We start from the raw sequence: 27,161 nt of genomic DNA on the forward strand, positions 1-27,161 counted from the left end.
CACCATTGGTAAACCAAAAATTGCAGTAATAGGATGAGGTTGTAAATCGATATTCAATACTGCAGAAATAATATCAAAAATATCTTTCCAATGTTTTTTCAAAAGCGGACACGACCAGAACATATGAGTTAAAGACGCTATCTCAGAATGACATTTGTCACAAATAGGATTTATATAGGAATAAAAATGAGCCAATTTATCCTTGGACATATGAGCCCTGTGCACAACTTTAAACTGTATTAATGAATGTTTAGTACATATAGATGATGTATTAACTAATTGAAGAACTTTATCCCAATTCTCAATAAGGATAGTAAGGTTAAGTTCTCTTTCCCAATCATTTTTAGTCTTATAAAAGGGCTCTGAATGTATCTTCATAATTATATTGTAAAGTTTTGATATTAGCCCTTTCTGAAAAGGGTTTAGTTCAAACAAATTCTCCAAAATACCTGAAGACACAAAATTTGGAAAAGTAGGAAGTACAGTATTTAAGAAATTCCTAATCTGTAAATATCTAAAAAAATGAAATCTAGGTAAATTATATTTATTAGATAATTGCTCAAAAGACATAAAACAATTATCCAAAAATAAATAGGAAAATCTTAGTAATCCTTTAGTCTTCCAAGCTAAATAAGCTTGGTCTATAATAGAAGGATAAAAAAAGCAATTGGATACAATAGGAATATTTAAAACAAACTGAGTCAACCCAAAAAATTTCCGAAATTGAAACCATATACGTAAAGTATGTTTAACTATCAGGTTGTCAATTCGTTTCGGCAATTTAGAAAGAGCAAAGGGAAGAGAAGTCCCTAAAATAGAACCCAATGCAAATCCTTGTACAGATTTAATTTCCAGGTTCACCCAATGAGGGCTAAAAGATATATCCCAATCCTTTAACCAACATATCAAATATCAGATATTAACTACCCAATAATAAAATCTAAAATTAGGCAATGCCAATCCACCTTCCTTCCTTGCCTTCTGTAAATATATTTTACCTAACCTAGGATTTACCTAACCTAACCCAGACAGTGGAAAACATCCTGTATTGTCCCGGTACCGAAGAAACCACAACCAAAGGAGTTGAATGACTTCAGACCTGTTGCCTTGACGTCGCACGTTATGAAGACCATGGAGCGGCTGATAATACAGAATCTGAGGCCACAAACCAGGCACGCCCAGGATCCTCTTCAGTTTGCGTATAAGGAGAAGGTGGGAGTGGAGGATGCTATCACGTATTTGCTGCACAAATCACTCTCTCACCTAGAGGGGGTCAGTTGTGCTGTGAGGATTACATTCCTTGACTTCTCTAGTGCCTTTAACACCATCCAGCCCAAGATCTTAAGGCACAAACTAACGGAGATGGGAGTAGACTCTCACATGGTGGATTGGATAGTGGACTACTTGACAGATAGACCTCAGTATGTGCGGTTGGGAGACTGTAGGTCTGACACGGTGGTCAGCAGCACAGGAGCGCCGCAGGGAACCGTACTCTCTCCGGTCCTGTTCACCCTGTACACATCAGACTTCCAATATAACTCGGAGTCCTGCCATGTGCAGAAGTTCGCTGATGACACGGCCATAGTGGGGTGTGTCAGGAATGGACAGGAGGAGGAGTATAGGAAACTGATACAGGACTTTGTGATATGGTGCAACTCAAACTACCTGCGTCTCAATATCACCAAGACCAAGGAGATGGTGGTGGACTTTAGGAGATCTAGGCCTCATATGGAGCCAGTGATCATTAATGGAGAATGTGTGGAGCAGGTTAAGACCTACAAGTATCTGGGAGTACAGTTAGACGAGAAGCTAGACTGGACTGCCAACACAGATGCCTTGTGCAGGAAGGCACAGAGTCGACTGTACTTCCTAAGAAGGTTGGCGTCATTCAATGTCTGTAGTGAGATGCTGAAGATGTTCTATAGGTCAGTTGTGGAGAGCGCCCTCTTCTTTGTGGTGGCGTGTTGGGGAGGAAGCATTAAGAAGAGGGACGCCTCACGTCTTAATAAGCTGGTAAGGAAGGCGGGCTCTGTCGTGGGCAAAGTACTGGAGAGTTTAACATTGGTAGCTGAGCGAAGGGCGCTGAGTAGGCTACGGTCAATTATGGATAACTCTGAACATCCTCTACATAGCACCATCCAGAGACAGAGAAGCAGTTTCAGCAACAGGTTACTATCGATACAATGCTCCTCAGACAGGATGAAGAGGTCAATACTCCCCAATGCCATTAGGCTTTACAATTCTACCGCCAGGACTTAAGAACTTTTTAAAAGCTATTATTAATGCTTTTTGAGATAGTGATTTAGATGCATATCATATTTTTTACTGAGTTAAGTATTGTATGTAATTAGTTTTGCTACAACAAGTGTATGGGACATTGGAAAAAAAGTTGAATTTCCCCATGGGGATGAATAAAGTATCTATCTATCTATCTATCTTTTTATTCTGCCATATATATGAGGAAATTTTTGAATCAACATTAGCAAAAAAAGATTTCAGAATAAAAATTGGTACCGCTTGAAATATATATAAAAACTTGGGTAAAATAACCATCTTAATAGCATTAATCCGACCTATCAGAGATAAAGATAGTGGTGACCACTTAGTAAACAAACATTTAATCTGATCGATTAAGGGTAAAAAATTAACCTTAAATAAGTCTTTATAGTTTTTTGTGATTTTAATCCCTAAGTAAGTAAAAGAGTCATTAACTAATTTAAAAGGTAAATTTCCATAAATTGGAAGCTGTCTATTTAAAGGAAACAATTCACTCTTATTAAGATTTAATTTATACCCGGAAAAATCACTAAATTGAGCCAACAATGATAAAACTGCAGGAATGGATTTCTCAGGATCAGAAATAAATAATAATAAATCATCTGCATATAATGATAACTTATGTATATCTGTCCCACGATTAATGTCAAAAATATTCTGTGATTCTCTGATAGCAATTGCCAAGGGTTCTAAAGCAATATCAAATAATAATGGACTAAGAGGACAGCCTTGTCTAGTGCCCCGAAATAAACGAAAAAAGGGAGATCTTTGATCGTTAGTAAGCACCGAGGCTACTGGGGTATGATAAATCAGTTTAATCCAGGAAATGAATGTCGGACTAAAATTAAACTTCTCCAACACATTAAATAAGTATGGCCATTCAACTCTATCAAATGCTTTCTCCGCATCTAATGAAATAACACATTCTGAAGTGCTATGTGAAGGAGTATAAACAATATTCAATAATCTCCTAACATTGAAAAAAGAATAGCGATTTTTAATAAAACCGGTTTGATCTTCCGAAATAATTTGGGGTAATATCTTCTCCAACCAGGATGTCAGTAACTTGGAAAAGATCTTGGAATCTACATTCAATAAAGATATTGGTCTATAGGATGCGCAGTCAGTAGGGTCTTTATCTTTCTTCAATATTAAAGAAATGGAAGCTCTATAAAAAGATTGTGGCAAATTGCCCAATCTAATTGCTTCTTCAAAAACCCTGCATAACCAAGGAGAAAGAGTAGCGGAAAAACATTTTTAAAATTCTACTGTATACCCATCTGGACCTGGTGCTTTCCCAGAATTCATGGAGGAAATAACCCCTTTAATTTCTGCATCCGTAATAGGTTTCTAATATTGAAAGATCATCTGATGATAATTTTGGAAAATTCAATTTCCCAAGAAAATCACACATGGTATTGCGATCATGAGGGAATTCAGAATGATACAGGGAGGTATAAAAATCTTGAAATGATTTATTTATCTCATCATGGTTAACTGTCAAATCCCCATTCTGCTGACGGATCTTAGTAATTTGACGTTTAACCAAAGCATTCTTCAATTGACTAGCTAACAGTTTACCCGATTTATCACTATGTATATAAAAATCAGATCTGGTTTTCATTAATTGATTTTCAATCGAAGATATAAGTAATAAACTATGTTCCGTTTGAAGTTCAACCCTTTGTTTGTAAAGCTCCTTACTAGGAGTGATCGAATATTTCTTGTCAATCTCTTTAATTTTATCAACCAATAAAAGAGTTTCCTTCTTAATGCGTTTCCTCAGACCACAGAGTAAGAGATAATCTGTCCACGTATATATGCTTTAAAAGTGTACCAAAGTGTTCCGCAAGAAATATCATCCGTGGAATTAGTTGAAAAGAAGAAATCTATCTGTTCCTTCATAAATTTAATAAAATTCGGATCTTGCAGTAAGGTAGAATCAAATTGCCATTGTCTAGCATTAGAAGCTGTATCCGTAAATTTAATAGAAAGTTTTACTGGAGCATGGTCAGAGATGGCTATGATATCATAATTACAACCAATTACCGATGGAATAAAACAAGAGTCAATAAAAAAATAATCAATTCTCGAGTAGGAATGATAAACATGTGAGAAAAAAGAAAACTCTTTGTCCTTAGAATGCTGAAATCTCCAATTACAAAAATTCCATTATCAGTCAAAAAAGAGTTAATACAAGTGGCCGACTTATTGGGTAAAGTCTGAGTAGATATAGATTTGTCCATCAAAGGATTTAAACAATTAAAGTCACCACCCATTATTAACTTATATTCATTTAGATTAGGTAGAGAAGTAAATAAGGACTTAAAAAAATCAGGACAATCCACACCTGGAGCATAAACATTAACCATAGCAACCTTTTTGTTAAAAAGTAAGCCAGTAATTAACAAAAATCTACCGTTCGGATCCGAAAAGATATCATGTTGGACAAATGCAATAGAGGAGTCAATAAAAATTGAAACTCCCTTTACTTTGGCATTCGAATTCGAATGATACTGTTGACCCCTAAAAAAGTGATAATTGTCCTCTTTCCTCACATGAGTTTCTTGTACAAATATAATATGAGCATTAACTCTTTGGAATACTTTGAAAAAGAAATCGATGTTCATGCCATCAGGTTGGAGGCTACCCAGATGGAATATGAAGTGTTACTCCTCCAACCTAAGAATGGCCTCTCCATAGAAGAGACCCTGGACCAACAAGTAAGAATGGGAATGGGAAGTGGAAGAAGAACTAAAATAGATAGACATCTGGAAATCCCACCCTTTGTGGTGGAAAAAGTGAAGGTGCTCAACGAATCAGTCCCCCAATCTACGTCAGGTTTCCCCAATGTAGGTGAGGCTACATCAGGAGCACCAGATACAGTAGATGACCCTGTTAGACTCACAGGTGAAGTGTTGCTTTACTTGGAAGGACTGTTTGAGACCTTGAATGCTGGCAAGGGAAGAGGTGAAGAGGCAGGTGTAGCACTTTTCCTGCTTGCAGGGATAAATGCCAGGAGGGACGAGTGGACAAGGGAGCATGTAGAGAGCGATCCGTGTGGGAAGCGGAGAGTGGAGGGAAAGGAAAGATGTGTTTAGTGATAGTATCCCGTTGAAGATGACAGATGTAACGGAGAATGATGTGGTGGATGGAGAAGCCCGTGGTGAGGTAGGGAAGGTCAAAGGAAACCTTATCTCTGGTAACGTGGTGAGAAGATGGGGTGAGCACAGATGTCCAGAAATGGAGGAGGTGCGAGTGAGGGCAGCGTCAATGATAAAGGAAGGAAAACCTCACTCTTTGAAGAAGAGGACATCTCAGGTGTTCTGAAAGAGTAACAATTTGTACATAGAGCAACCAGACAAAAGACATGATGATGCGTGAGTGAACAGGGCATGGTCACTATATGACAGGGCAGTGTATAGCAGGGTAACAGTCACTGGTGAACAAAGAAACACATGATCATAGCAAAGAGAAGGGAACTCACTTCGAGAAGAGACCCTTGAGTGCTTTTAGCAAGCCGCAAAATGCAAGCCCATCAGTCAGTTTCACGCATCTATCCACTGCACCTCCAGCCAGGCTGAAGAGTTTATTCACCGACTGACTGAGCTCCTGCACGCAGTCAATCAGTTCTACACGCTCCTAAAAAAGACACAAAAGTGTTTCACTGCAACAGAGAAGTACACATTCTACTGAAGGGGTGTTGGGGTGTACGAACGGACCTAAACCAGTTTTGCTCTATTTTGCACCATCGCTATCCCCTCTATTCCGATCATTCCTCTCAAGTTGCAAGAACACACCTAACCTGCTTTGCCTCCCAGCACTCCACCCAGATGAAAAGTGAAAACATTCTTTCCTAATCTGCTCCTCCAGTCCTCAATTTCTACATTCGACAGCACCTATTTCCCGTTTGCTTTCCCTTCTCTCTGATCATTTTAAAGTTTGGTGTCTGACAGTGTAGCCCGAGCCTTTAAATATAACAATCAAATTTGAATGCTCTCACGATCGCAGATACACAGCCTATATTCAAATCTACATTGCAAAATTCAAACTTGAACTGCAGTCCAACATTTGGACAGTGAGTGCACAGTACAACATGCAGTGGACCAACAGCTAAATTACTGGAAGTTATTCTTCACAGATTTTAGACAAAATTGGCAATGATTAACATATGAAGGTTTGATTACTCTTTTTTTGGCCAGTCTTCATCATGCACCCCTTCCCCTCCCCATTACACAATGCACCCCTTGGCCAGCAGAATGCAATGAAGGTCTTACCAGAGGGATCGCACTGATCTGGATGAGCAGGTTTGAACCTTCGAGGTCACCATACTGCAGCTGATATGGCACGTAAGGACTATGGATTGCTGCAACTAGCTCCGTAACTTTCACCAGGTTGGTCTCACCTGTGGTCAATAACAGTAATAATGGTTTGAAGACTTGCAACTTGGTGCCAGAACTTGATCTAACACTTAGTCACATTCAGTTTGCGGGCAAGACTCAAAATGAGTTAAACTGAGCAACCACGTTGGAATCAAATCCCAAAGACATGGGCCATTCGGTTAATTAGCCACTGTAAAATGCTCCTAATAGGTAAGGGTAGATTTGAGGGACGTTGATGGGAATGTTGGGAGAATAAGTGGGATAGTTGTAAGATTAAACTGAATGTGTGGTGATGGTCAGTGTAGAGTCAGTGATTTGAAGGACCTGCTTCCATGCTGAAACCAGAAAAATTGGTGCTGGGTGTCATTGTGAAAATAGTTTCTACATCTTCCCTCTTTCTCTTTTACACTCCTTCCAGTCCACATTTTCCACTTTGGAGTTTTCAATGGCAAGACTTGGCTAGAACAAGTTATCCACACACACAAAATGCTGGAGGAATTCTGGAGGTCAGGCAGCATCTATGGAAATGGATAGACAGTCGATGTTTCAGGCCGAGTTATATTATTGTCCAAAAATGAAGAGGCCAACCATACATGATTAACATGAGTAAAGTTGCTTTAGACAAAAGGTAGCAAAACTTTGGAACCCTGAACTGAGAGGGTGTAGATGGACGGCAATTGAGTACATACACAGCTGTCAAATAGTTCTCAGGTACGAAAGGAATCTGGATATGTAGCCACAGGGCAGGAAATTGGAATCATGCAGAATCAGCCAATGACAACACTGAATAGTTGACATACACAAAGGAATGAGTGTGCTAATCCTCTTTCTTTCTCTACTTCAATGGCAAAAGAGTGGCTTTCTTGTCCTTTAGCTCCAAATATGAAATTACCCACTGTTGTATCTAGTATAATTTGAGAGAACAAAGCTTCTATGTAGCTGTCAGAATAAAAGGTAAAGATAACAGGTGTAAGAAATTTCACCGCCAGCTTGTACCACATTTTTCTTCCCTTCAACAGGTGTAAGGAACCTTAGTTTTCAAGAGATATAGAGGCCACTGGTTAAGAAAAAAAAGGAGATGGATAGCAGGTATAGGCAGGTAAGAACAAATGGGGTGCTCATGAGCACAAGAAATGCAAGAGAAAAGTTAAGAAAGAAATCAAGCGGACTAAAAGTATGAGATTGCCCTAGCAGACAAGGTGAAGGAGAATCAATGGGATCTACAGACATGTTAAGAGAAAAATGATTGCAAGGGACAAAATTGGTCCTCTGGAAGATCAGAATGATGATTCATGTGTGGAGCCAAAAGAAATGGGGGAAATCTGAAATTTTTTTTTGCATCTGTATTTACTCAGGAGATGGACAGAGTCTATAGAAGTGAGGTAAAGCAGCATCAACTTCATGCACCCTAAAAAGATTACAGAGGAGGAGGCATTTGTTGTCTTGAGGCAAATTAGGGTGGCTAAATCCAGAGAGCCTGAGAGGGTGCTCCCTCGGACCCTGCAGGAGACAGGTGCAGAAATTGCTGGGGCCCTAGCAGAGATACTTAAATCATCCTTAGTGACAAATAAAATACCGTAGGATAGGAGGACAGCCAATGTTGTTCCACTGTTCAAGAAAGGCTCAAAAAATAAACAAGGAAATTACAGGCCAGTGAGCCTGACCTCAGTAGTGGTAAAGTTATTGGAAGTTATTCTAAATGGCCAGATCTACAAGTATCTGGGTAGACATGGACTGATTAGGAATGTCAGCATGAATTCTTGCATGATAGGTTATGTCTAATGATTCTGATAGAGTTTGAGGAAGTTACCAGTAAAGTTGATGAAGGCAAGGCAGTGGATGTATGTGGTCTACATGGACTTTATATATTCTTGTATACATTAATAAAAATACTGAACGAGAAAAGCATTTCATAAGGTCCCACATGGGAGGGTGGTCAAGAAAGTTCGGTCACTTGGCATTCAAGATGAGGTAGGAAATTGGATTAGACATTGGCTTTGTGGGAGAAGCCAGAGAGAGACAGTAGATGGCTGGCTCTCTGACTGTTGGCCTGTGACTAGTGGTGTGCCATCGTTGCTTGTCATCTATATCAACGATCTGGATGATAATGTGGTTAACTGGATCAGCAAATTTGTGGATGACACCAAGATTGGCAGTGTAGCGGACAGCAAGATTTGTAGCAGGATCTGGATCAGCTAGAAAAATGGGCTGAAAAATTGCACTTCGGTAGGACCAACCAGGGTAGGTGTTACACAGTGAACAGCAGAGCACTGAGGAGTGTGGTAGACAAAAGAGATCTGGGAATACAGGTCCATAATTCATTTAAAGTAGAATCACAGGTAGATAGGGTTGTAAAGATTGGCCTTCATAAATCAAAGCATTGAGTACAGGAAATCAGATGTTCTGTTGTACAGTTTTGGTCACTTTCCCACAGAAAAGATATAAATAAGGTTAAAAGAGTATAGAGAAAATCTACAAGGATGTTGCTGGATCTGGGAGACCTCAGTTATAAGGAAAGAGTGAATAGGTTAGGACTTTATTCCCTGGAATGTAGAAGATTGAGGAGACTTGATTGAAGTATACAAAATTATGAGGGATCTAGATAGGATAAATGCAAGCAGGCTTTTTCCACTGAGGTTGGGTGGGACTGCAACAAGAGGCTATGGGTTAAAGGTGAAAGGTGAAAAGTTTAAGGGGAACATGAGGAGAAACTTCTTCCGTCAGAGGGTTGTGAGAGTGGGGAATGAGCTGCCAATGCAAATGGTGCATACAAGGTCGAACGCAATGCTTAAGAGAAGTTTGGATAGGTACATGGATTGTGGAGGTATGGTGGACTCTGGTCCTGGCACAGGTCAACTGGAGTAGGCAGTTTGAATGGGTTGGCATGGACTAGAAGAGCCTGCTTTATGTGCTGTACTTTTCTATGACTATATAAAGATTCTCTGTTGTCCCTACTGTTTCTGTAGAGTATCAGTTCTACTGTGTTAACATACCCAGGTGTGGTAGCATTGCCGCCTCCAGGCTCTTGGCAAAGTGAGCAGTGCTGTCGTAGAGATCCAGCAGCACACTCAACTTATCCTCCTGGCTTGCCTTCTCAATTGCAGTGCTGAGGCAGACAGGGATTGATGGAACGATGGCCCCAAGCGTTTGGATCTGTAGCACCGTAACAATCTCATAAGGATTCCTGAAGACCTGTTTCACAGGAAGTTCTGGATGTCGGTTACAAAGTCAGCATCACAGAAAGAACGTTCATCACAGTTACAGCTAACTTATTGGTGAATTAAATTGGTCAAGGCAGTCTTGAGAAGAACCTCATACAATGCATCCATGATGGCTTTCTTGAACAGCATGTTACTGAACCTACAGGGGAACGAGCTATCTTAGATCTGTTGGTCTTAGTATGTGCAGTGAGACAGGTAAAATTAGTGATCTTCTAGTTAGGGATCCTCTTGGAAAGAGTGATTACAGTATGATTGAGTTTCTCATACAAATGGAGGGTGCAATAGCTTGATCTAAAACCAGTGTATTATGCCTAAACAACAGAGACTACAAAGGGATGAGGGAGGATTTGGCTAGTGTAGACTGGGAACACAGGCTATAATGGTGGGATGGTTGAGGAACAGTGGAAGAGTTTCAAAGAGATTTTTCACACTGCTCAACAAAAGTATATTACAGTCAAAAGCAAGGACAGTAAGGGTGGGGAGAACCAGCCTTGGATAACAAAGGAAATAAAAGAAGGCATCAAACAGAAGGCTTGTGCATATGAAGTCACCAAGAGCAGTGGATTGCTTGTGCATAAATCGCAAAAGGTTAGTTTACAGGTGCAGCAGGCTATCAAGAAGACAAATGGAATGTTGGCCTTCATTGCTAGAGGGATTGAATTTAAGAGCAGGGAGGTTATGCAAAAACTGTACAGGGTGCTGGTGAGGCTGCATCTGGAGTACTGCGTTCAGTTCTGGTCTCCTTACTTGAGGAAGGATAGACTGGCATTGGAGGCGGTGCAGAGGAGGTTCACCAGTTTGATTCCAGAGATGAATAGGTTAGACTATGAGGAGAGATTAAGTCGCCTGGGACTGTACTCACTGGAATTCAGAAGAAGAGAGGACATCTTACAGAAACATATAAAATTATGAAAGAGTTAGATAAGATAAAGGCAGGAAAGCTGTTTCCACTGTTAGGTGAGGCTAGAACTGGGGGACATAGTCTCAAGATTCGAGGCAGTAGATTTAGAATGGAGATGAGGAGGAACAGCTTTTCCCAGAGCGGTGAATCTGTGGATCTCTGAATCTCTGCCCAATGAAGCAGTGAAGATTACATCAGTAAATATATTTAAGACAAGGTTGGATAGATTTTTGCATGGTAGGGGAATTACGGGTTATGGGGAAAGGCCGGTAGCTGGAGATGAATCCATGGTCAGATCAGCCATAATCTTTTTGAATGGCGGAGCAGGCTCGACTAGCCAGATAGTCTACTCCTGCTCCTATTTCTTAAATTCTTATGTGACAATATTTAATTTTAACTCTGTTTGCACCATAAATCCTCATCCTATCCATTGAATTATATCAAAAAGGCACTATAATATGTATGAGAAGTATGATAGAGTAGCCCTGATGTTCTTGGAGTAAAATTATCTTGTGATCATAAAAGACACATTTTACAAAGAAAAAAAGCACCCTCCGTTGTCCCCAGTTCGCACGTGTTGCCATCTTACCCGAAGCAGAATTTGAACAATTTGAATTTAAGTTTATTAGCTGCCATGGTGAGATTAAAACATATCACTATGTCAACAGCCAAGGCCTCTGAAAACTAATCTAACAACTACAGTTCTGTCACATTTTCTTCATAATTGTCACTAAGCCAGCCATTGCCTGACGGACTTCCCCAAGTTCTCCCTTAAAGCATCATTGACCAAAATATTTCTGTCTGTTAACAAATTAAAGTCCCTCTATAATCTAATTATTTTTACCTCATCCCCTTAACCTGTTTCATTTATACAGTCCGGTACAGGTCGATGGTGACAGGTAGAATAATAATTCAGCATGGACTAGTTGGGCCGAACAGCCTGTTTCTGTGCTGTAGTGTTCTATGACTATTTAAAACTAATTGTTTCCCAACTTAGACATTACCCTCCAGAGAGTAGCAAAGAAAAAAATGGGCCCAATAGAGACTAGTGATAATGGGCAATGTAGAAATACCTAAATATTTATGGCACACAGAAAACACAATTAGCAAACAAGAATAATGGTGAACCAAGAGCTTGATGATAGAAAGGAACCTAACTATAAATAACAAACACAAGAGAAAATCTGCAGATGCTGGAAATCCAGAGCAACACACACAAATGCTGGAGGAACTCAGCAGGTCAGGAGGTATCAATGGAAAAGAGTAAACAGTTGACGTCTCGGATCGAGACCCTTCATTAGGAGCTGTGGCTTGGCCCAAAATGTCGACCGTTTACTCTTTTCCATAGATGTTGTCTGACCTGCTGTTCTTCCAGCATTTTATGGGTGTTGCTAACAATAAATAATATTATTAAAGAGAGAGTGTGGGGAAATTAAGGGGACGGAGAACCAACAAGTCACCGTACTCTGGTAGTTGTATCTGTTCTAAAAGTGACAACTGCTGAAACAGTTGTATCAGATAGCTACATCATAACTGAGAGGTGCATACAGTACATCTCATAACGTACAGCAGCTGAGGTATCTACATTAGGTCTAATTTTCCAAATACAGCTGTCCCCTGTTTTACGAAAGTTCGCTTTATGCCACTTCGCTTTTACAAAAGACCTACATTAGTACTTGTTTTTGCTAACTGAAAGAAATCTGAAGAGGATTTTCGCTTTTACAAAAAAAGGCACCCGCTTTAAACTTGTGCTTACCCCGAGAAAGACTACCATGACTGTGAAGCCTTGCACGGGCAGGTGTGTGCGCATGTGAGTATGTGCTGATTTTTTTCTACAAATCAGTTTTGGCTAAATCTTCCTGATTCTGGTAAGTGAAACTAGACTGTACATACATTATTTCTACTTTATATAGGCTGTATATTTATCATATCATTCCTGCTTTTACTATATGTTAGTGTTATTTTAGGTTTAATGTGTTATTTGGTAGGTTATTTTTTGGGTCTGGGAACGCTCAAAAATTTTTCCCATATAAATTAATGGTAATTGCTTCTTCACTTTATGCCATTTCGGCTAATGAAAGGTTTCATAGGAACACTCTACTTTCGGATAGCGGGGGAAACCTGTAACTTAGATTCTGAAACAGTCCCAATTGATGGTAAATTATCACTATTATTCAAGAAAATCTCTTCAAGAGAAAACTGTAGACTAATTGGATATGAGGCAATGGAAAAATATTAGAATCTATTATTAAGAATATGATAATAGGGTAATTAAAATGATTAGACACAGTTAACATAGCTTTATGAAAAGAATGATGCTTCACTAGTCTTACAGTCTACTGAGGATTGAAAAGCAGGGTGGATAATGGGTAAAAATTGTGGATTTTCAAAATGCATTAGTTTCACCACAAATACTATTCACATAAAATACAGGCTTACGAGAATGGGGGCAACATGCTGGCATGAAAATAGGATTACTTAAAGGACAAAGAACAGTGTAGGGATAAACAAGTCTTTTACAAGTTGGCAGGTTTTTGCAGTGTGATGCCAAAAGGATTACCATACAGGGTCCTCAGCTATTCACAGTTTATATTATGAAATGGATGAAAACTGCAAGTTATATTCCAGATATACTGTGATACAATGCACAAAGATAATACAAGAATAAGCAGAATGCGGACTGGGACATGGACAGATTAAATAAGCAAGTAAGATAGCTGATGGAGAATAACTAGGTAGGAAGATGAGATAAATGGAATAATCGTCAAATTAAAAGAAACTAATAAATATTGGTGAATGGTAGATTGTAGCATGCTGTTTCATGAAACATAAAATGTTATCATGGGGGTACAATGGCACATAAAGAAGTGGTTTGTTGGTCTTTATTGCAAGGTAGCTATACTACAAAAGGTTATGCTATAATTGTGCTGGCTTTGGAGATAGTACCCAACCCCTTCTATGTTCCGTTTTTCATATTAAGAAAACATTTACCATGTCCTCTGGTCAGATAGTAAAGGGGTGTTCTTTAAAAATCAAAGTAATTTACAGTATAAAAGGAATTTTTTCCCTTTATTCATATGTTGATATTGGCCAAAAATGGATATTACAATTAACTCCACTTCTCAACTCTTGGTCCACAAGTGTTCATCCAGCATTTTTAAACATCGTTGAGTGCTTCTGTCTCCAACACACTTCCAAGTAATGAGTTTCAGATCTCCACCTCGCATGGACGAAACTCTACCACTAATTACCGAGTTCCCTACTCAATAAACATTCATTTGCTTCATATAATTAAGCTCGTCTTGTTTCTCCTGTCAAGATTTAGTTGAATAGCCCTCAGTTTCCTCTGATCAAAGGAAGCAAAGCCAGTCTGGATACTCTCCTCATTCTCCATTCCTGTCAACATCCTTGTAACTCTGCAGCCACTCTAAAGCCATCACATCCCAGGAGGAGAAACAGTGTAAGATTAGACACAAATATTCTCCAGCCAGACAATACAGACTTCAAACCTCACCAAGTCTAATATGCCTCTGTAAGATCATCTCCTATTCTTCTTTAGCCAAGTGAGTATGGACTCTTGTGCACTTGTAGCTCCATTGACTGGTGACCAATGGACAAAAAGAAAACATCTTCCATAAAATATCTCCAAGCTAATTTCAACTGGAGTTACTTTATCTTGTGCAACTTTTCAGTAAATGACATGATCCAACCATGTATCATCCTTACACAACTAACCAACTAACTTAGTTGTCATTGCATTTTACAATAATTTAATGTATGAGCCACAACAGAAGACAGCAATTCACCCCATGTCTGCACTGGTACAAGCAGTCACAATAACCCTCTCTCTTAATCCTAACATCATTCCCCCATCCAGGCATCCTCCAGTCCATAATATTCCTTGGTGGCATTTAACTGATTTCCTCTTAAAACTTACAGTGGTCTCAGCCTCAAGCGATCCCTGTGATAAAACATACAATGGTTTTAGTCTATGCGTAAAGAAATATCCCCTAACCACTTTCAATGATAACAATAAATGGGTACCTCGAAGCAGAGAAAACATTTTCTCTTGTAGTCACTGCAGTTAGCTCAGCGGTCCCATGACTCCAACAGCTGGAGTCAGGTTCCTGACCTCAGATGCTGTCTGCACACTCTCTCTGTGATCACACGGTGTTCAGTGTAATGTCTATTGCAAATTGACCCTGGTGTATGGGTGGATTAGAGGAGAATCCAGGAGGTGGGTCTGATGGGCTTGTCCAAGGCGGCAAGGGGGACAACGGTATTGATGAGATTATTCCTTGAGCTGCCTTTGACAGCTCATGGCATGAATGACCCCGTCTTACATCTTGAAACAAAATACATTCACTTGAAATTAGTCATTCTTCCTTAATTTATGATTACGGCCTCAAGTGCTTTGAACTTTTTTATAACAGTTCTAGCTGGAAACAAGAGACGGCCAGAGTTAAAACCGTCCAGTGCTGGTCCGATCAATTGGTCTCCATGCTACAGGACTGCTTTGATGACATCAACTGGAACGTCTTTCACGATGAGGATGTCTCCAAGTTCAAGGATGGGTTCACGAGCTTCATTCAGAAGTACATCGAGGATGTTGTCACCCAAAAAATGGTCAGGGTCTATCCAAACCAGAAACCCTGGATCAACAGTTCCATGCAAGCAGCACTCATCACAAAGATAAAGCTGATGCTGCTGGTAATCAGCAGGAACTCAAGAAATGCAGCTACGATCTATGCAAAGTCATCAAGGCAGCGAAACGAAAATACAGGGTCAAGATCCAGACGCAACTCTCCACCAACAACACACGCAGCTTATGGCAAGGTCTACACACCATTGCAGACTTCAAAGCTAAGCACAGTGATGCTGCCAACATCGCTGCCTCTCTCCCAGATGAGCAAAATCTTTTTTACTCTCTGTTTGATGTCACCAACGCTGAAACCCGAGGAGAGCTGTTGAAACAACCTGCACCTTGGTCATCTCTGAGGCTGAAGTACGCAGGTGTTTCCAACAAGTGGACAGTCGCAAGGCTGCAGGACCGGACGGCATCCCAGGGTGGGTATTCAGGATGTGTGCTGCACAACTGGCAGGTGTGTTTACAGACATTTTTAATCTCTCCCTCTCCCAGTGTAGAGTGCCCTCCTGCTTCAAAACATCCACCATTGTTCCTGTACCTAAAAAGACCAAGGTATCATGTCTGAATGACTGGTGTCCTATCACACTCACCTCAATAATAAGCAAATGCTTTGAGAGGCTGGTCAAGGACTACATCTGCAGCATGCTACCACCCACATTGGACCCCCTACAATTCACAAACCGACACAACAGATGATGCAATAGCCACAGCTCTACACACCATCCTTACACATCTAGAGAAGAAGGATGCTTATGTGAGAATGCTGTTCTTGGACTACAGTTCAGCATTCAACACTATAATTTCCTCCAGGCTTGACAAGAAGCTCAGAGACCTCGGCCTTCACCCTGCCTTGTGAAGCTGGATCCTGGACTTCCTGTCAGATTGCCAGCAGGTGAGAAGAGTGGGCTCCCTCACCTCTACCCTCTGACCATCAACACAGGAGACCCCCCCCCCCCCCCCCCAGGGCTGTGTCCTAAGTTCCCTCCTTTACTCTCTGTACACCCATGACTGTGTCACCACCCACAGCTCCAATCTGCTAATTAAATTTGCAGATGATACTACATTGATTGGCCTTATCTCAAATAATAGTGAGGCAGCCTACAGAGAAGTCATCACCCTGACACAGTAGTGTCAAGAAAATAACCTCTCCCTCAATGTCACAGAAACAAAGGAGTCTGTTGTGGACTACAGGAAGAATGGAGACAGGCTAACCCCTATTGACATCAATGGATCTAGGGCTGAGAGGGTGAATAGCTTTAAATTCCTCTGCATAAACATCACCGAGGATCTCACATGGTCTGTACGTACCGGCTATGTGACGAAAAAGGCACAACGGCACCTCTTTCATCTCAGACAGTTGAAGAAGTTTGGCATGAGTACCCAGATCCTAAGGACTTTCTACAGGAGCACAATTGAGAGCATCCTGACTGGCTGCATCACTGCCTGGTATGGGAACTGTACCTCCTTCAATCGCAGGACTCTGCGGAGAGTGGTGCGGACAGCCCAGCGCATCTGTAGATGTGAACTTCCCACTATTCAGGACATTTACAGAGACAAGATACGTAAAATGGGCCCAAAGGATCATTGGGGACCTGAGTCACCCGAACTATAAACTGTTCCAGCTGTTACCATCCGGGAAACGGTACCGCAGCATAAAAGCTCGGACCAACAGGCTCTGGGACAGCTTCTTCCACCAGACTGACTAATTCAAGCTGATACAATTGTATTTCTATGTTATACTGACTGTCCTGTTGTACATACTATTTATTACAAATTACTATAAATTGCACATTTAGACAGAGACGTAACGTGAAGATTTTTACTTTTCATGTATGTGAAGGATGTCAATTCAATTCCTGCACTCACAGGTTCAAGGAATTCTACAATTGAAACCATCTCAGTATATCTTCACCTTTCTATTGAGCAGATATTTTCCTGCCTTGTATTTCGTCTCATAACCCATTATGTTGCACATGTCCTTTCACTTATTCTGCTCACCACTGCTTTCCTACCACCTTTCACAACCACCCTCAATGCTCATGAATTAGCCTCTTATAAAAGACCGAATTAAATGCCTTTTTAAAATCAACATATGGTGCAGCAACTGGACCTCTTTTATCGCTCATTTCCAAAAAAAGACATACAGTTGATGAAAACCTTTGAAGGTCAATATGCCGACATAAATTCACCATCGCAGACAGTGCAGCACTCCCTCAGTACTGTGCTGATGCCTCAGCTGTTCGATGTGCTTGAGTCTCGGCAGCAAGTTAGAGAGCAGGAGTGCCAACAAATTAATCTATAGTTTATTGGTTTCCCTTATTTTCCAACCCATTTGTCTGCTCAAGGTCCCATAAAATGCTACAAATCATTTAAGGAACAGAACAACACCAGTATGGATATAGCTGACCACCCTAAAAATGTTGCCTGCAGTTATGGAACATAGCATGCCAGAACCGGATATATTTTACATGACAAATCACAATTATGTGTTTTTTAAGACAGAACATTTTAACATTTAATCTACTAACACAAAGTTATTCCTGGAAACTGATCAGAGATAAGACAGAACATTTATTAAGCTGTAACAAATCGTACTGAACTGAGGGCCACAGCCTCTGGGAAACAATGTGTAAAATGGCAACAGAGGCAAGTACTTTTCAATCCGTGGTGGGCTTAAAATCTCCATTAAAGAGGAAGAAATAAATCCTGGAGAGTATAAATATTCCATTAAGGTCAGAAATCAAAACTCTCTCTTGGCTTATTTCACTTTGCTCTCTTCACTACATTCTTCCTAACGCTCTCCATCATTCCCCTTAAAACAATCCCACGTGCAGAGCAGACAAAATTGAGAGAACGCAGCTTTTTGTAGAATGCACGAATAATGCAGACAATATATTCCCAGTGCAGTGCACATAACTTGCCGGAGGAACTCAGCAGGTCAGGCAGCATCTATGAAACTGAATAAACAATCAACCTTTCGGGCTGAGAAGGAAGGGGGGAGATGCCTGAATAAAAATATCAGAATCAGAAACAGGTTTATTATCACCGGCATGTGTGGTGAAATTTAGGGGGGTTGCTGGTGAAGACAGGCATCTGCTGAAGCCTGAACTGCTGAGTTCCTCCAGCATTTTGTGTGTTGCTTTGGATTTCCAGCTCCTGCAGATTTCTCATGTTTGTAATATATTCCCAGCGTTAGTGATTGAAAAGGAAACCATGTTGACATTTAATAGATACACAACACAAACTGTTGAACAAAAGAGTGGGAATAAATGATTCATGCTCCTTTGATATTAATCATGAAATATTGTGTGCAAACTATTTTACATACACTGACACGCTCAATGAATTTGTCTAACTTCGTATTTCCTTTCCTAGGCATACAATAAACACCAGTAACACCTTTGGCGGAACTGGAAATAACATGGGAAATGCGGTGAAGTTGTATACGACTAAACGAGTGGCTGTATGGCAATAATTTTTTTATTGGTCTCACACCCTCTCGATAATGGGAGTGTGAGACTGTGTTAACTCAGCTTACGTTGGACAGCAGTGATGCAATGATCAACATGGAGACAGATGGTGTAATATCAAGCAACACACAAAATGGTGACCTGTCTCTCGGAAGCAATTAAAAAGGCAAGTACTTTTCAATCCATAGTGAGAAGGGTGGGTAAACGTTTCCAGTAATGACTATGAAATAAACTCCAGGGAGTACAATTACTCAACTAAAGTGAAAAATCAAGATTTTCTCTCTCCAGCCTTCAGCACCCAAACTTGCAACTCATTTCTCCGCAACCACCTGAATGTGATTAAGGGCTCAGATGCAGGGGTTTAACCCAAGAACATCGAGAGTCCGTTTGCCTCCATGGCTGCTGCCTGATCTGCTGAGCTCTTCCAGCATTGTGTGTTGTTAGAATGGTCAATGTGGGAACACTGCCAATCTTATTTGCCCTCCAACTCAGAGTGGAGATCACATGGAAGAATTCCAATCCCGACCTTGCTAGAGGTCAGCCATCGTGGCGGGGAACCCAGACTCTCAGGCCAACTGGGGCTCAGCTTTGCCTTCATCGGGATGATTGCTATGGTACCGTTTTAGGTGATTTTGTGAGCAGGTGAGAAAGAACTGGAGGGAGGAAGGAAGTGAGCTGTGAAGCATCATGCCTTTTCAGGGCACTGCACACGGATTGTCATTAAACAAATTCCACTCGTGCAGTCCGGTGGTTAATGGAACTTCTTATCTAGATCTCATCAGAAGCTAAACTGACACGGTGTTGTTCATTTTTACTGTTATGGGAACATAAAAATGGGAACATTGGAATACCTGCAGGCAACTGAGACCTATTCTGCCCTTGCAATATCACACTTAGCACCTCAGTGCACACCTGTCAGACTGCACCACGATGGTCTACCCTTCACAGACGCACGTTCCCTCCGCCCAGTACAAACACTACATGTTCCACAAAAGCAACAACAGCCCTAGAACTTGATGGAATATAGCTAACCCCTCAGCAGGATAGGCAGCTGCTTGATTCCTTACTCAGATAGATGACTCGTAGGGACAAGGGATCTCTCACTTAAGCTCAGTCATCTTTACCCAAGATACATGCCCCCAAGACACAGTCCATGCATCTCAAGTTCACTCTTGCTGGAATGTAGTCAATGCTTCTACAGGGGTTCAGGCATGATAAGCTGGAAAGAGTGCAAAGAGAATTTACGAGAATGTTGGCAGGACGCGAGGGCCTGAATTATAAGAACTGGTCTTTGTAAATTGTCCTGTGATTAGGCTGGGATTGAGTCATGGGATTGCTAGGGAGTGTGACTCGTAGGGTCAGTAGGGCCTGTTGTGAGCTGTATCTCAATAAATAAATTAAATAAATAGAGGTTGGTCAGGCTAAGACTTTGTTCCTTGGAACACAAGAGACATAGAGTTAACCCTACAGAAGTATGGCATCCATTAGTCTCGCGAGATCATGGATCTGCGCCTGGAAAGTCTTCTCCGGGGTGTAGGCCTGGGCAAGGTTGTATGGAAGACCGGCAGTTACCCAAGCAGCAAGTCTCCCTCTCCACACCACTGATGTTGTCCAAGGGAAGGGCAAGGGCCGATACAGCTTGGCACCAGGGTTGTCGCAGGAGTATATAGATAGGAAAGGATTAGAAAGATATTGCCTCAACGTCTGCACGGACAAGTTGGGTTAAAGGGTCTGTTTCCAAGGTTACTCTATGACTATGGCAAAGTCTTAGCCACTCAGTCACCAGCCATCCTGAGTTTTCCCACTCCTATTATCACCTATGCTGAACTCTTTGATAATGATGGCTCAAAGGTCGATCATGCATCAAAGTTCAGACTTGAGGATATCAAGCTCAGCTAACTAGTTCACATACTCATCAAGTCATCAGAGAGATAAACCAGTGTCGTTCATTTTCTCTGTGCATCAAGAGTGCAAAAGCATGCAGGACAAAGACAAAACGAGCTTCATAGCCAGGTATGATAAGTGGGAGAGGCGAGGTCCTTATTTCCAACTGACACTGATGCACCATGAAAACACACTACAAAGTCAAAAAGTAAAGAGAATCAACACTGAGTGAAAGCACTGGACTGGGAGAAGATGGGAAACAGAGCTTGGGAAAACTACTTTTAATTTCTCCCCCATGAGATTTGTGCTACTGAACTATCAACACTGTTAAAAAAAGAAAAAAAAACGGTTTGGACTAAGAGATACATTTAATACCCAACAACCATAAACAGATGATCTTATCTTTATCATGTTGCTGGTCGTGGGAGTATACTGTGACTGAAGTGATGGCTATGCTTCCTAAATTACAAAATTATCTCAATTTAAAGCACCATTTACTGTACAGTGCTGTGGGGAATCACCTGGTACTACAGAAATACACGGCTTTCCTATTTTTAAAAGTCATGATCTGTGGTATAAGTCGTTACCTGACAGGTCCATTGTATTTGGGAGTGCCAAGTCACCAGGAGGGTGTCGTAGAACTCTCTGAGCTGGTGATCCAGACTGAGGTCACTTTGGCAAAGTTCCTGCCACACCGAGACCAACTGGCCCTGAAGGACAGCACAGTTCAATCGATGGAGTCTTCCACAGTGAACAACCTCCACCCACCAGCAAAATTACAGCTACATTTACATTATTAATTCATCCCCATTCAATTGCCACATTTTAGAATGAATAGTTAACACAGCAAAGTCTCCATTTTATGTGTAATAGCCAATGAGAATGCTCAGGTGAGAGAGATCCCAATTAGGATTTAAGTATAGACACTGTCCTAAGTAAAGGATCCTCTGCATCCACAGGAAACTCTTAGTGGGGGAGAGGGAGAGAGGGAGAGAGGGAGAGAGGGAGAGAGGGAGAGAGGGAGAGAGGGAGAGAGGGAGAGAGGGAGAGAGGGGGAGAGGGGGAGAGGGGGAGAGGGGGAGAGGGGGAGAGGGGGAGAGGGGGAGAGGGAGAGAGAATGGGACGAGAGGGAATTGAATCGAGAGAGGGAGAGAAAGAGAGAGAGAAAGTGGGAGTGAAAGAGAGAGAGTGGAATCGGGGGGGGCAATCACGAGAGGGGGGTGGGCGAGGGAAGGGTGGTTGAGAGGGGAGAGCGTGTGAGAGGGGAGTTGCCCAGAAGTCCTCACCCAGTTCAACAGAAGTACTTGCAATGATTCTCCATCACTCAAAATATCTCTGCCAGATAGTCTACTCTTCAGATTTCAAGCAATCTCTCACACCCACACGTTTCCCAGCGTTTGCTCTGAGAGCAAGTGCTGCAACCTACCTTGTGACACTTGTAGTAGTAGGTCAGGAGTTGAGGCATTCTATCCACAGCCACAAACACTTTCACAAAAAGGCGGGCCTGATCTGAAACACAAGGAAAACAGTCAAATGTTGGTTATGAAGGGTCTCGGCTTTGTTTGTACCTGCTCTTTCTCTCCCTGCCAGCCTCATTCTTGCTATCTGTTCTCTCCACTGGACATGCAACAGTAAAAGGTGCAGATCCCCTCAGTATCTTGGTAAACATTTATCCCTGAAAGTCAACCAAATCTGGATCATGTATTACACAGCTGTCTGTGAAAGCTTGCTGCAACATTAGCTGCCATTTTTATTCTCTTCCACACTTCAAACCTACTCACTGCCTAACAAGCACTTTGGATGTCCTGGGCCATGCACAATGCTGGAAGAATGCAAGTCACAGAATATTTCCTGAAGGAACAAAGGGGAAGGGTAGAAGGAACAGAGGAATAGTAGGGGAAGGGGAAGCTCCTTCTCCAGCTGCAAACCGTCCAGGTCATCAGGTTTCTGGCTATTATCATCAGACTTTCTTCAGGAATACCACAAGGCTTGGATTAGGGTTACTAACTTCTCTACGGAGCAGACAAATAAGGTCCCATTCTGATACCTATCTTTCAACAGGAAAATACTACAGAATCCATCTCTATCCTTAGATGCTTTTTTAGATACTTAGAATTGGGGAAGTATTGTTGGCATGCTAGCCATCTAGCACACATTTCTCTATTTCATATTTCCCTTAAAAACTATGGAGATGTTGTGATTTCTGTTCTCCCCTAACCTTACCCAATGCTGGAAAGGTCAAGAGAAATAAGTGTTGGTTTTAACTATTACTCACTGCTACCCTCTGCTGGCTGGTATAAAGATTTTCATACAAAATGCAAAATGGCAAATAGTCAAAGGCCACGTACCTCTCTCAAAGTCCTATCTTTCCATTTCCCTTCATTCTCTTCACCCATATGCATACTAACTTATGGTGTCTAAGCTTCAATTTTAAGATTCCTAGCCCTGTTTTCAAATTAGTACGATACTACAGCATCCATTCCAGTTGACCTAAAGCTTCCAGCCATTGGAAGCAGATTGAAAAAGGTTTGTGTCTCTCTGCTGAACAAGACACAGAAAGCCTGCCAGACATAGTGAACCATACACTCTATGGCCACTATTTGGTACAGGAGTGGAACCCAGTGTGGTCTTGTGCAGTAACTCTGCACACAATTCAGTTACTGTCACCTTCCCGCCAGCTTGCACCAGTTTGGCCATTCTCCTCTGACCTCAAGGCATTTTCACCCACAGAACTGCCACTCACTGGCTTGTTTTGTTTTTCACACCATTCTCTGTAAACTCTAGAGACTGTTGTGCATGAAAATCCCAGGAGATCTGCAGTTTCTGAGATACTCAAACCATCCAGTCTGATGTCAACAATCATACCACGGTCAAAGTCACTTAGAGCACATTTCTTCCCTATTCGGATGTTTGGTCTGAACAACAACTAAACATCTTTTACGCACTGAGTTTCTGGTACATGATTGGCTGATTCAATATTTACATTAACAAGCAGGTGTACAGGTGTACCTAATAAAGAGGACACTTTATTAAGTGATAAGATGTCAACAGTAAAGAAGACCTCAAAGAAATTACCCTCTATTTAAGAGAGGGAAAGAGCAAAGAGGGTAGTTAACCTAAATCATTAGTAGACGAAACGGTGAAATCTTTTTTGCAGATAGTGGTATCAGGGCCCTGGGAAAAATAATAAAAGGACAGAGGAGGATCAAGAGAGATTAAGAAAGGAGCAATAAATTATGTCTGACAAATCCATTGGAATTTTAAAAAGTTATTACTGGCAGAATAATGGTAATCTAGTTGATGTGGTGGATCTTAATCTTGAGAAAGGCTTTGATAAGGTATCATACAAGAGCTTATTACATAAAATTAGAACACATAGCATTGAGAATAATCTACTGACATGGATTGAGGTTTAGATAACAGAGAGGAAAGAGAACGGGAACATGATAATGGCACATTTAGTCAAGGCTGTGACCAGCAGGATGCGGTAGGGACTGATGACAGGGCCCTAACTGGTCGCAATTTATTTCAATAATCTGCTTGGGAAAATCATGTATTTATTCTATTTTGATGTTTATACAAATTTATGCAACAAAATAGACAGTGAAGAGGATTCAGAGAAGCTGACAGACCATAAATAGGCAAGGGCAGGGCAAATGAAAATATGCAAAAACACAAGGTCATTTAGTTTGACACAGGGAGATGGAGAATTTTTCAAAAGTTGTGGAATTGTCAGCTGTGGTGTCCATGTACACGAATCATTGAAAATTAACATGTAGGTGCAACAGTCAATTAGAAGCAAATTGTATATTGGCCTTAATTCAAGAGGATTTGAGTACATAGCTAATAGCGTAGATAGATACTTGATAGCCAGAACATATGTGGTGGAGCAAAAGGCCAACTTTTGTACCACACGACTCTAACTTTTCAGGATTTGGACACTACCAAAACACCCACCATTTATTGCCAACTTCCAAATGCCTCTTCAAAGGGGACTTGATGCTTGGTGATATGGAGTCAAAAACAGGCCAATCCAGGTTGGAAGACAGATACCTTCCCTGCAATGTCTTGGGGTCAAAATCCAGGAACTCTCTCCCTAAAGGTATACCCCAGTGACTGCAGTGGTTCAAGACGGCTGCTCGTTCCAACCTTCTCAAGGGCAACTAGGAATGAGCAACTAAGTTGCCGGCTCAGCCTTTAAAGCCCACGTCTCTTGACTGGATATTAAAAAAGTGGTCAAGTTTTTTAAATGATTTTGCTGTCATCATTACTTCAGATTACTAATCTGAATTTAAATGCCACATCTTCCATCATAAGATTTGAACTCGGGTCTCCAGCAATTTAGCAACTGCACCACCTCTGAACTTGTTTCATCTTCTTTTGAACACTCCCTATACCGCACTTTTTGGCCACGCTTTTAGTCAAGTGGCCAAATGACAAATTCTAGTGACATTTCCATGTACCTAGAGATGCCTTACTATATAAACTGAGATACAGAAAATACTGCAGGTACTGGAAAACTGAAATAAAAAGAAAATACTGTTAATACTCAGCAAGTCAGGCTGCATCTGTGCACAAAGAAACAGAGAAAATGTTTCAGTTCAATTACAGAAAGGATATTAATAAGGTTGAAAGAGTGCAGAGAAGGTTTACAAGGATGTTGCCGGGACTTGAGAAACTGCATTACTGAGAAAGGTTGAATAGTTAGGACTTTATTCCCTGGAGCGTAGAAGAATGAGGGGAGACTTGATAGAGGTATATAAAATTATGATGGGTATAGATAGGGTGAATGCAAGCAGGCTTTTTCCACTGAGGCTAGGGGAGAAAAAAACCAGAGGACATGGGTTAAGGGTGAAGGGGGAAAAGTTTAAAGGGAACATTGGGGGGGGGCTTCTTCACACAGAGAATGGTGGGAGTGTGGAATGAGCTGCCAGATTAAGTGGTAAATGCGGGCTCACTTTTAACATTTAAGAAAAACTTGGACAGGTACATGGATGAGAGGTGTATGGAGGGATATGGGCCAGGTGCAGGTCAGTGGGACTAGGCAGAAAAATGGTTTGGCACAGCCAAGAAAGGCCAAAAGGCCTGTTTCTGTGCTGTAATGTTCTATGGTTCATTAACCCTTAATCAGAAATAGGGAAAGTTAGAAAGTTAGCTTTAAGAGGTGACTAGCAAAAAAGGGAAAGTCTTCGATGTGATGGAGACAAGGAGATTGAATGACAGAAGGGTAGGGGTGTGCCTGAATGAAACCTGAAATACAAGAGCAAGGTACTACTGCACACAAAGTGGATATGTGTCCCATTAACAATTAAGGGGGCTCACCAACAGACTGAGAGTTGAATGCTGCCACAATCTGTGGACTAGCCATAGCCTCGAGCCGATTCTTTAATGCCTCCAGGTGAACGCATTTCTCAGAGTAATCAGGCGTGTCCACTAGCATCGCAAGACTGTTCTGCATACTGGTCAACTTGGCCGAAATGGCTTCAATGTCCTGCAGGAGTAAGGTTCATTTCCAACAGGTTATATTAACTAGTTTACATGTCGTCTTGTAAACAAATTGCTCTGACATGGTCACATAGCAGGTAACACGATGCTATTACAGTTTGGGGCATCGGAGTTCAGTTCTGGCATCGTCTGTAAGGAGCCTTTGTACATCCACCCTGTGGAATGAGTGGGTTTCCCCGCGGATGCCCAGTTTCTTCCCACAGTCCAAAGATGTACCGGGGCATTGTAAACTGTCCTGTGATTAGGTTAGGGGTCAGTTGAGGTTGTCAGAGGTTGCTGGGGTGACGGAGCCCAAAGGGCTGTATTGCTCAATAGAACTGATACTTCATTAAAACCCAGAGCATGCAAGCCGGTGGCACCTGATGCAACTTCTGCAGCAGTGAGCAGTATAGGTTGCAATCCAGCAGAGGCGCAGAATGTGGTACTGGTGCTGGTGGTGAGGGTTGTGGAAGAAAATGAAGGGAAGGACAAGATGGTCTGCTATAACTTATTCAACACACAGAATGGATGAAGCACCGAACCATTATCTATCTGCTTGCCACACCAGGGATTCCATGGTTAATTTTCTACACAACTGATCACACAGCAAGGTTCCAAATACTCCCTTCCATAGGCAGTGTATTTGCCAAAAGAACTAATATCATCCAAAAAGGCATCACTTCCAACAATGCAGCACTCACTCATTCTGCAGTGTAGTATAACATACTACATTCTGGATAACATACTCAGGTTTCTGAAACAGTGATAAAACCTCAACGTTCAGATTTAGAAGTGACACTGAAATCCAATTACAGATTACGAAGAGTTTAGAGCAGGGGTTTCCAAGCTAGTGACCCCTTGTTTAATGGCATTGGCCCACAGCATAAAAAAGGT

The 27,161-nt window shown here is 41.3% G+C and overlaps 1 protein-coding gene across 2 annotated transcripts in view; it reads right to left on the bottom strand.

Moving 5' to 3' along the window:
• The window catches only part of cog7 (component of oligomeric golgi complex 7), a 64,692-nt gene that overhangs the window by 20,577 nt on the left and 16,954 nt on the right, over positions 1-27,161 (bottom strand). For both annotated transcript variants that reach the window (XM_073060903.1, XM_073060901.1), the window contains exons 5-10: positions 26,106-26,274; positions 22,210-22,292; positions 21,371-21,493; positions 9,653-9,851; positions 6,555-6,682; positions 5,765-5,919 (exon numbers count right to left, since the gene is read on the bottom strand). In XM_073060903.1, the coding sequence (XP_072917004.1) occupies positions 5,765-5,919; positions 6,555-6,682; positions 9,653-9,851; positions 21,371-21,493; positions 22,210-22,292; positions 26,106-26,274 (857 nt within the window). The remainder of the gene's footprint in view (positions 1-5,764; positions 5,920-6,554; positions 6,683-9,652; positions 9,852-21,370; positions 21,494-22,209; positions 22,293-26,105; positions 26,275-27,161) is intronic.

This window comes from Hemitrygon akajei, chromosome 11 (genome assembly GCF_048418815.1).
Source record: "Hemitrygon akajei chromosome 11, sHemAka1.3, whole genome shotgun sequence".
Classification (NCBI taxonomy): domain Eukaryota; kingdom Metazoa; phylum Chordata; class Chondrichthyes; order Myliobatiformes; family Dasyatidae; genus Hemitrygon; species Hemitrygon akajei.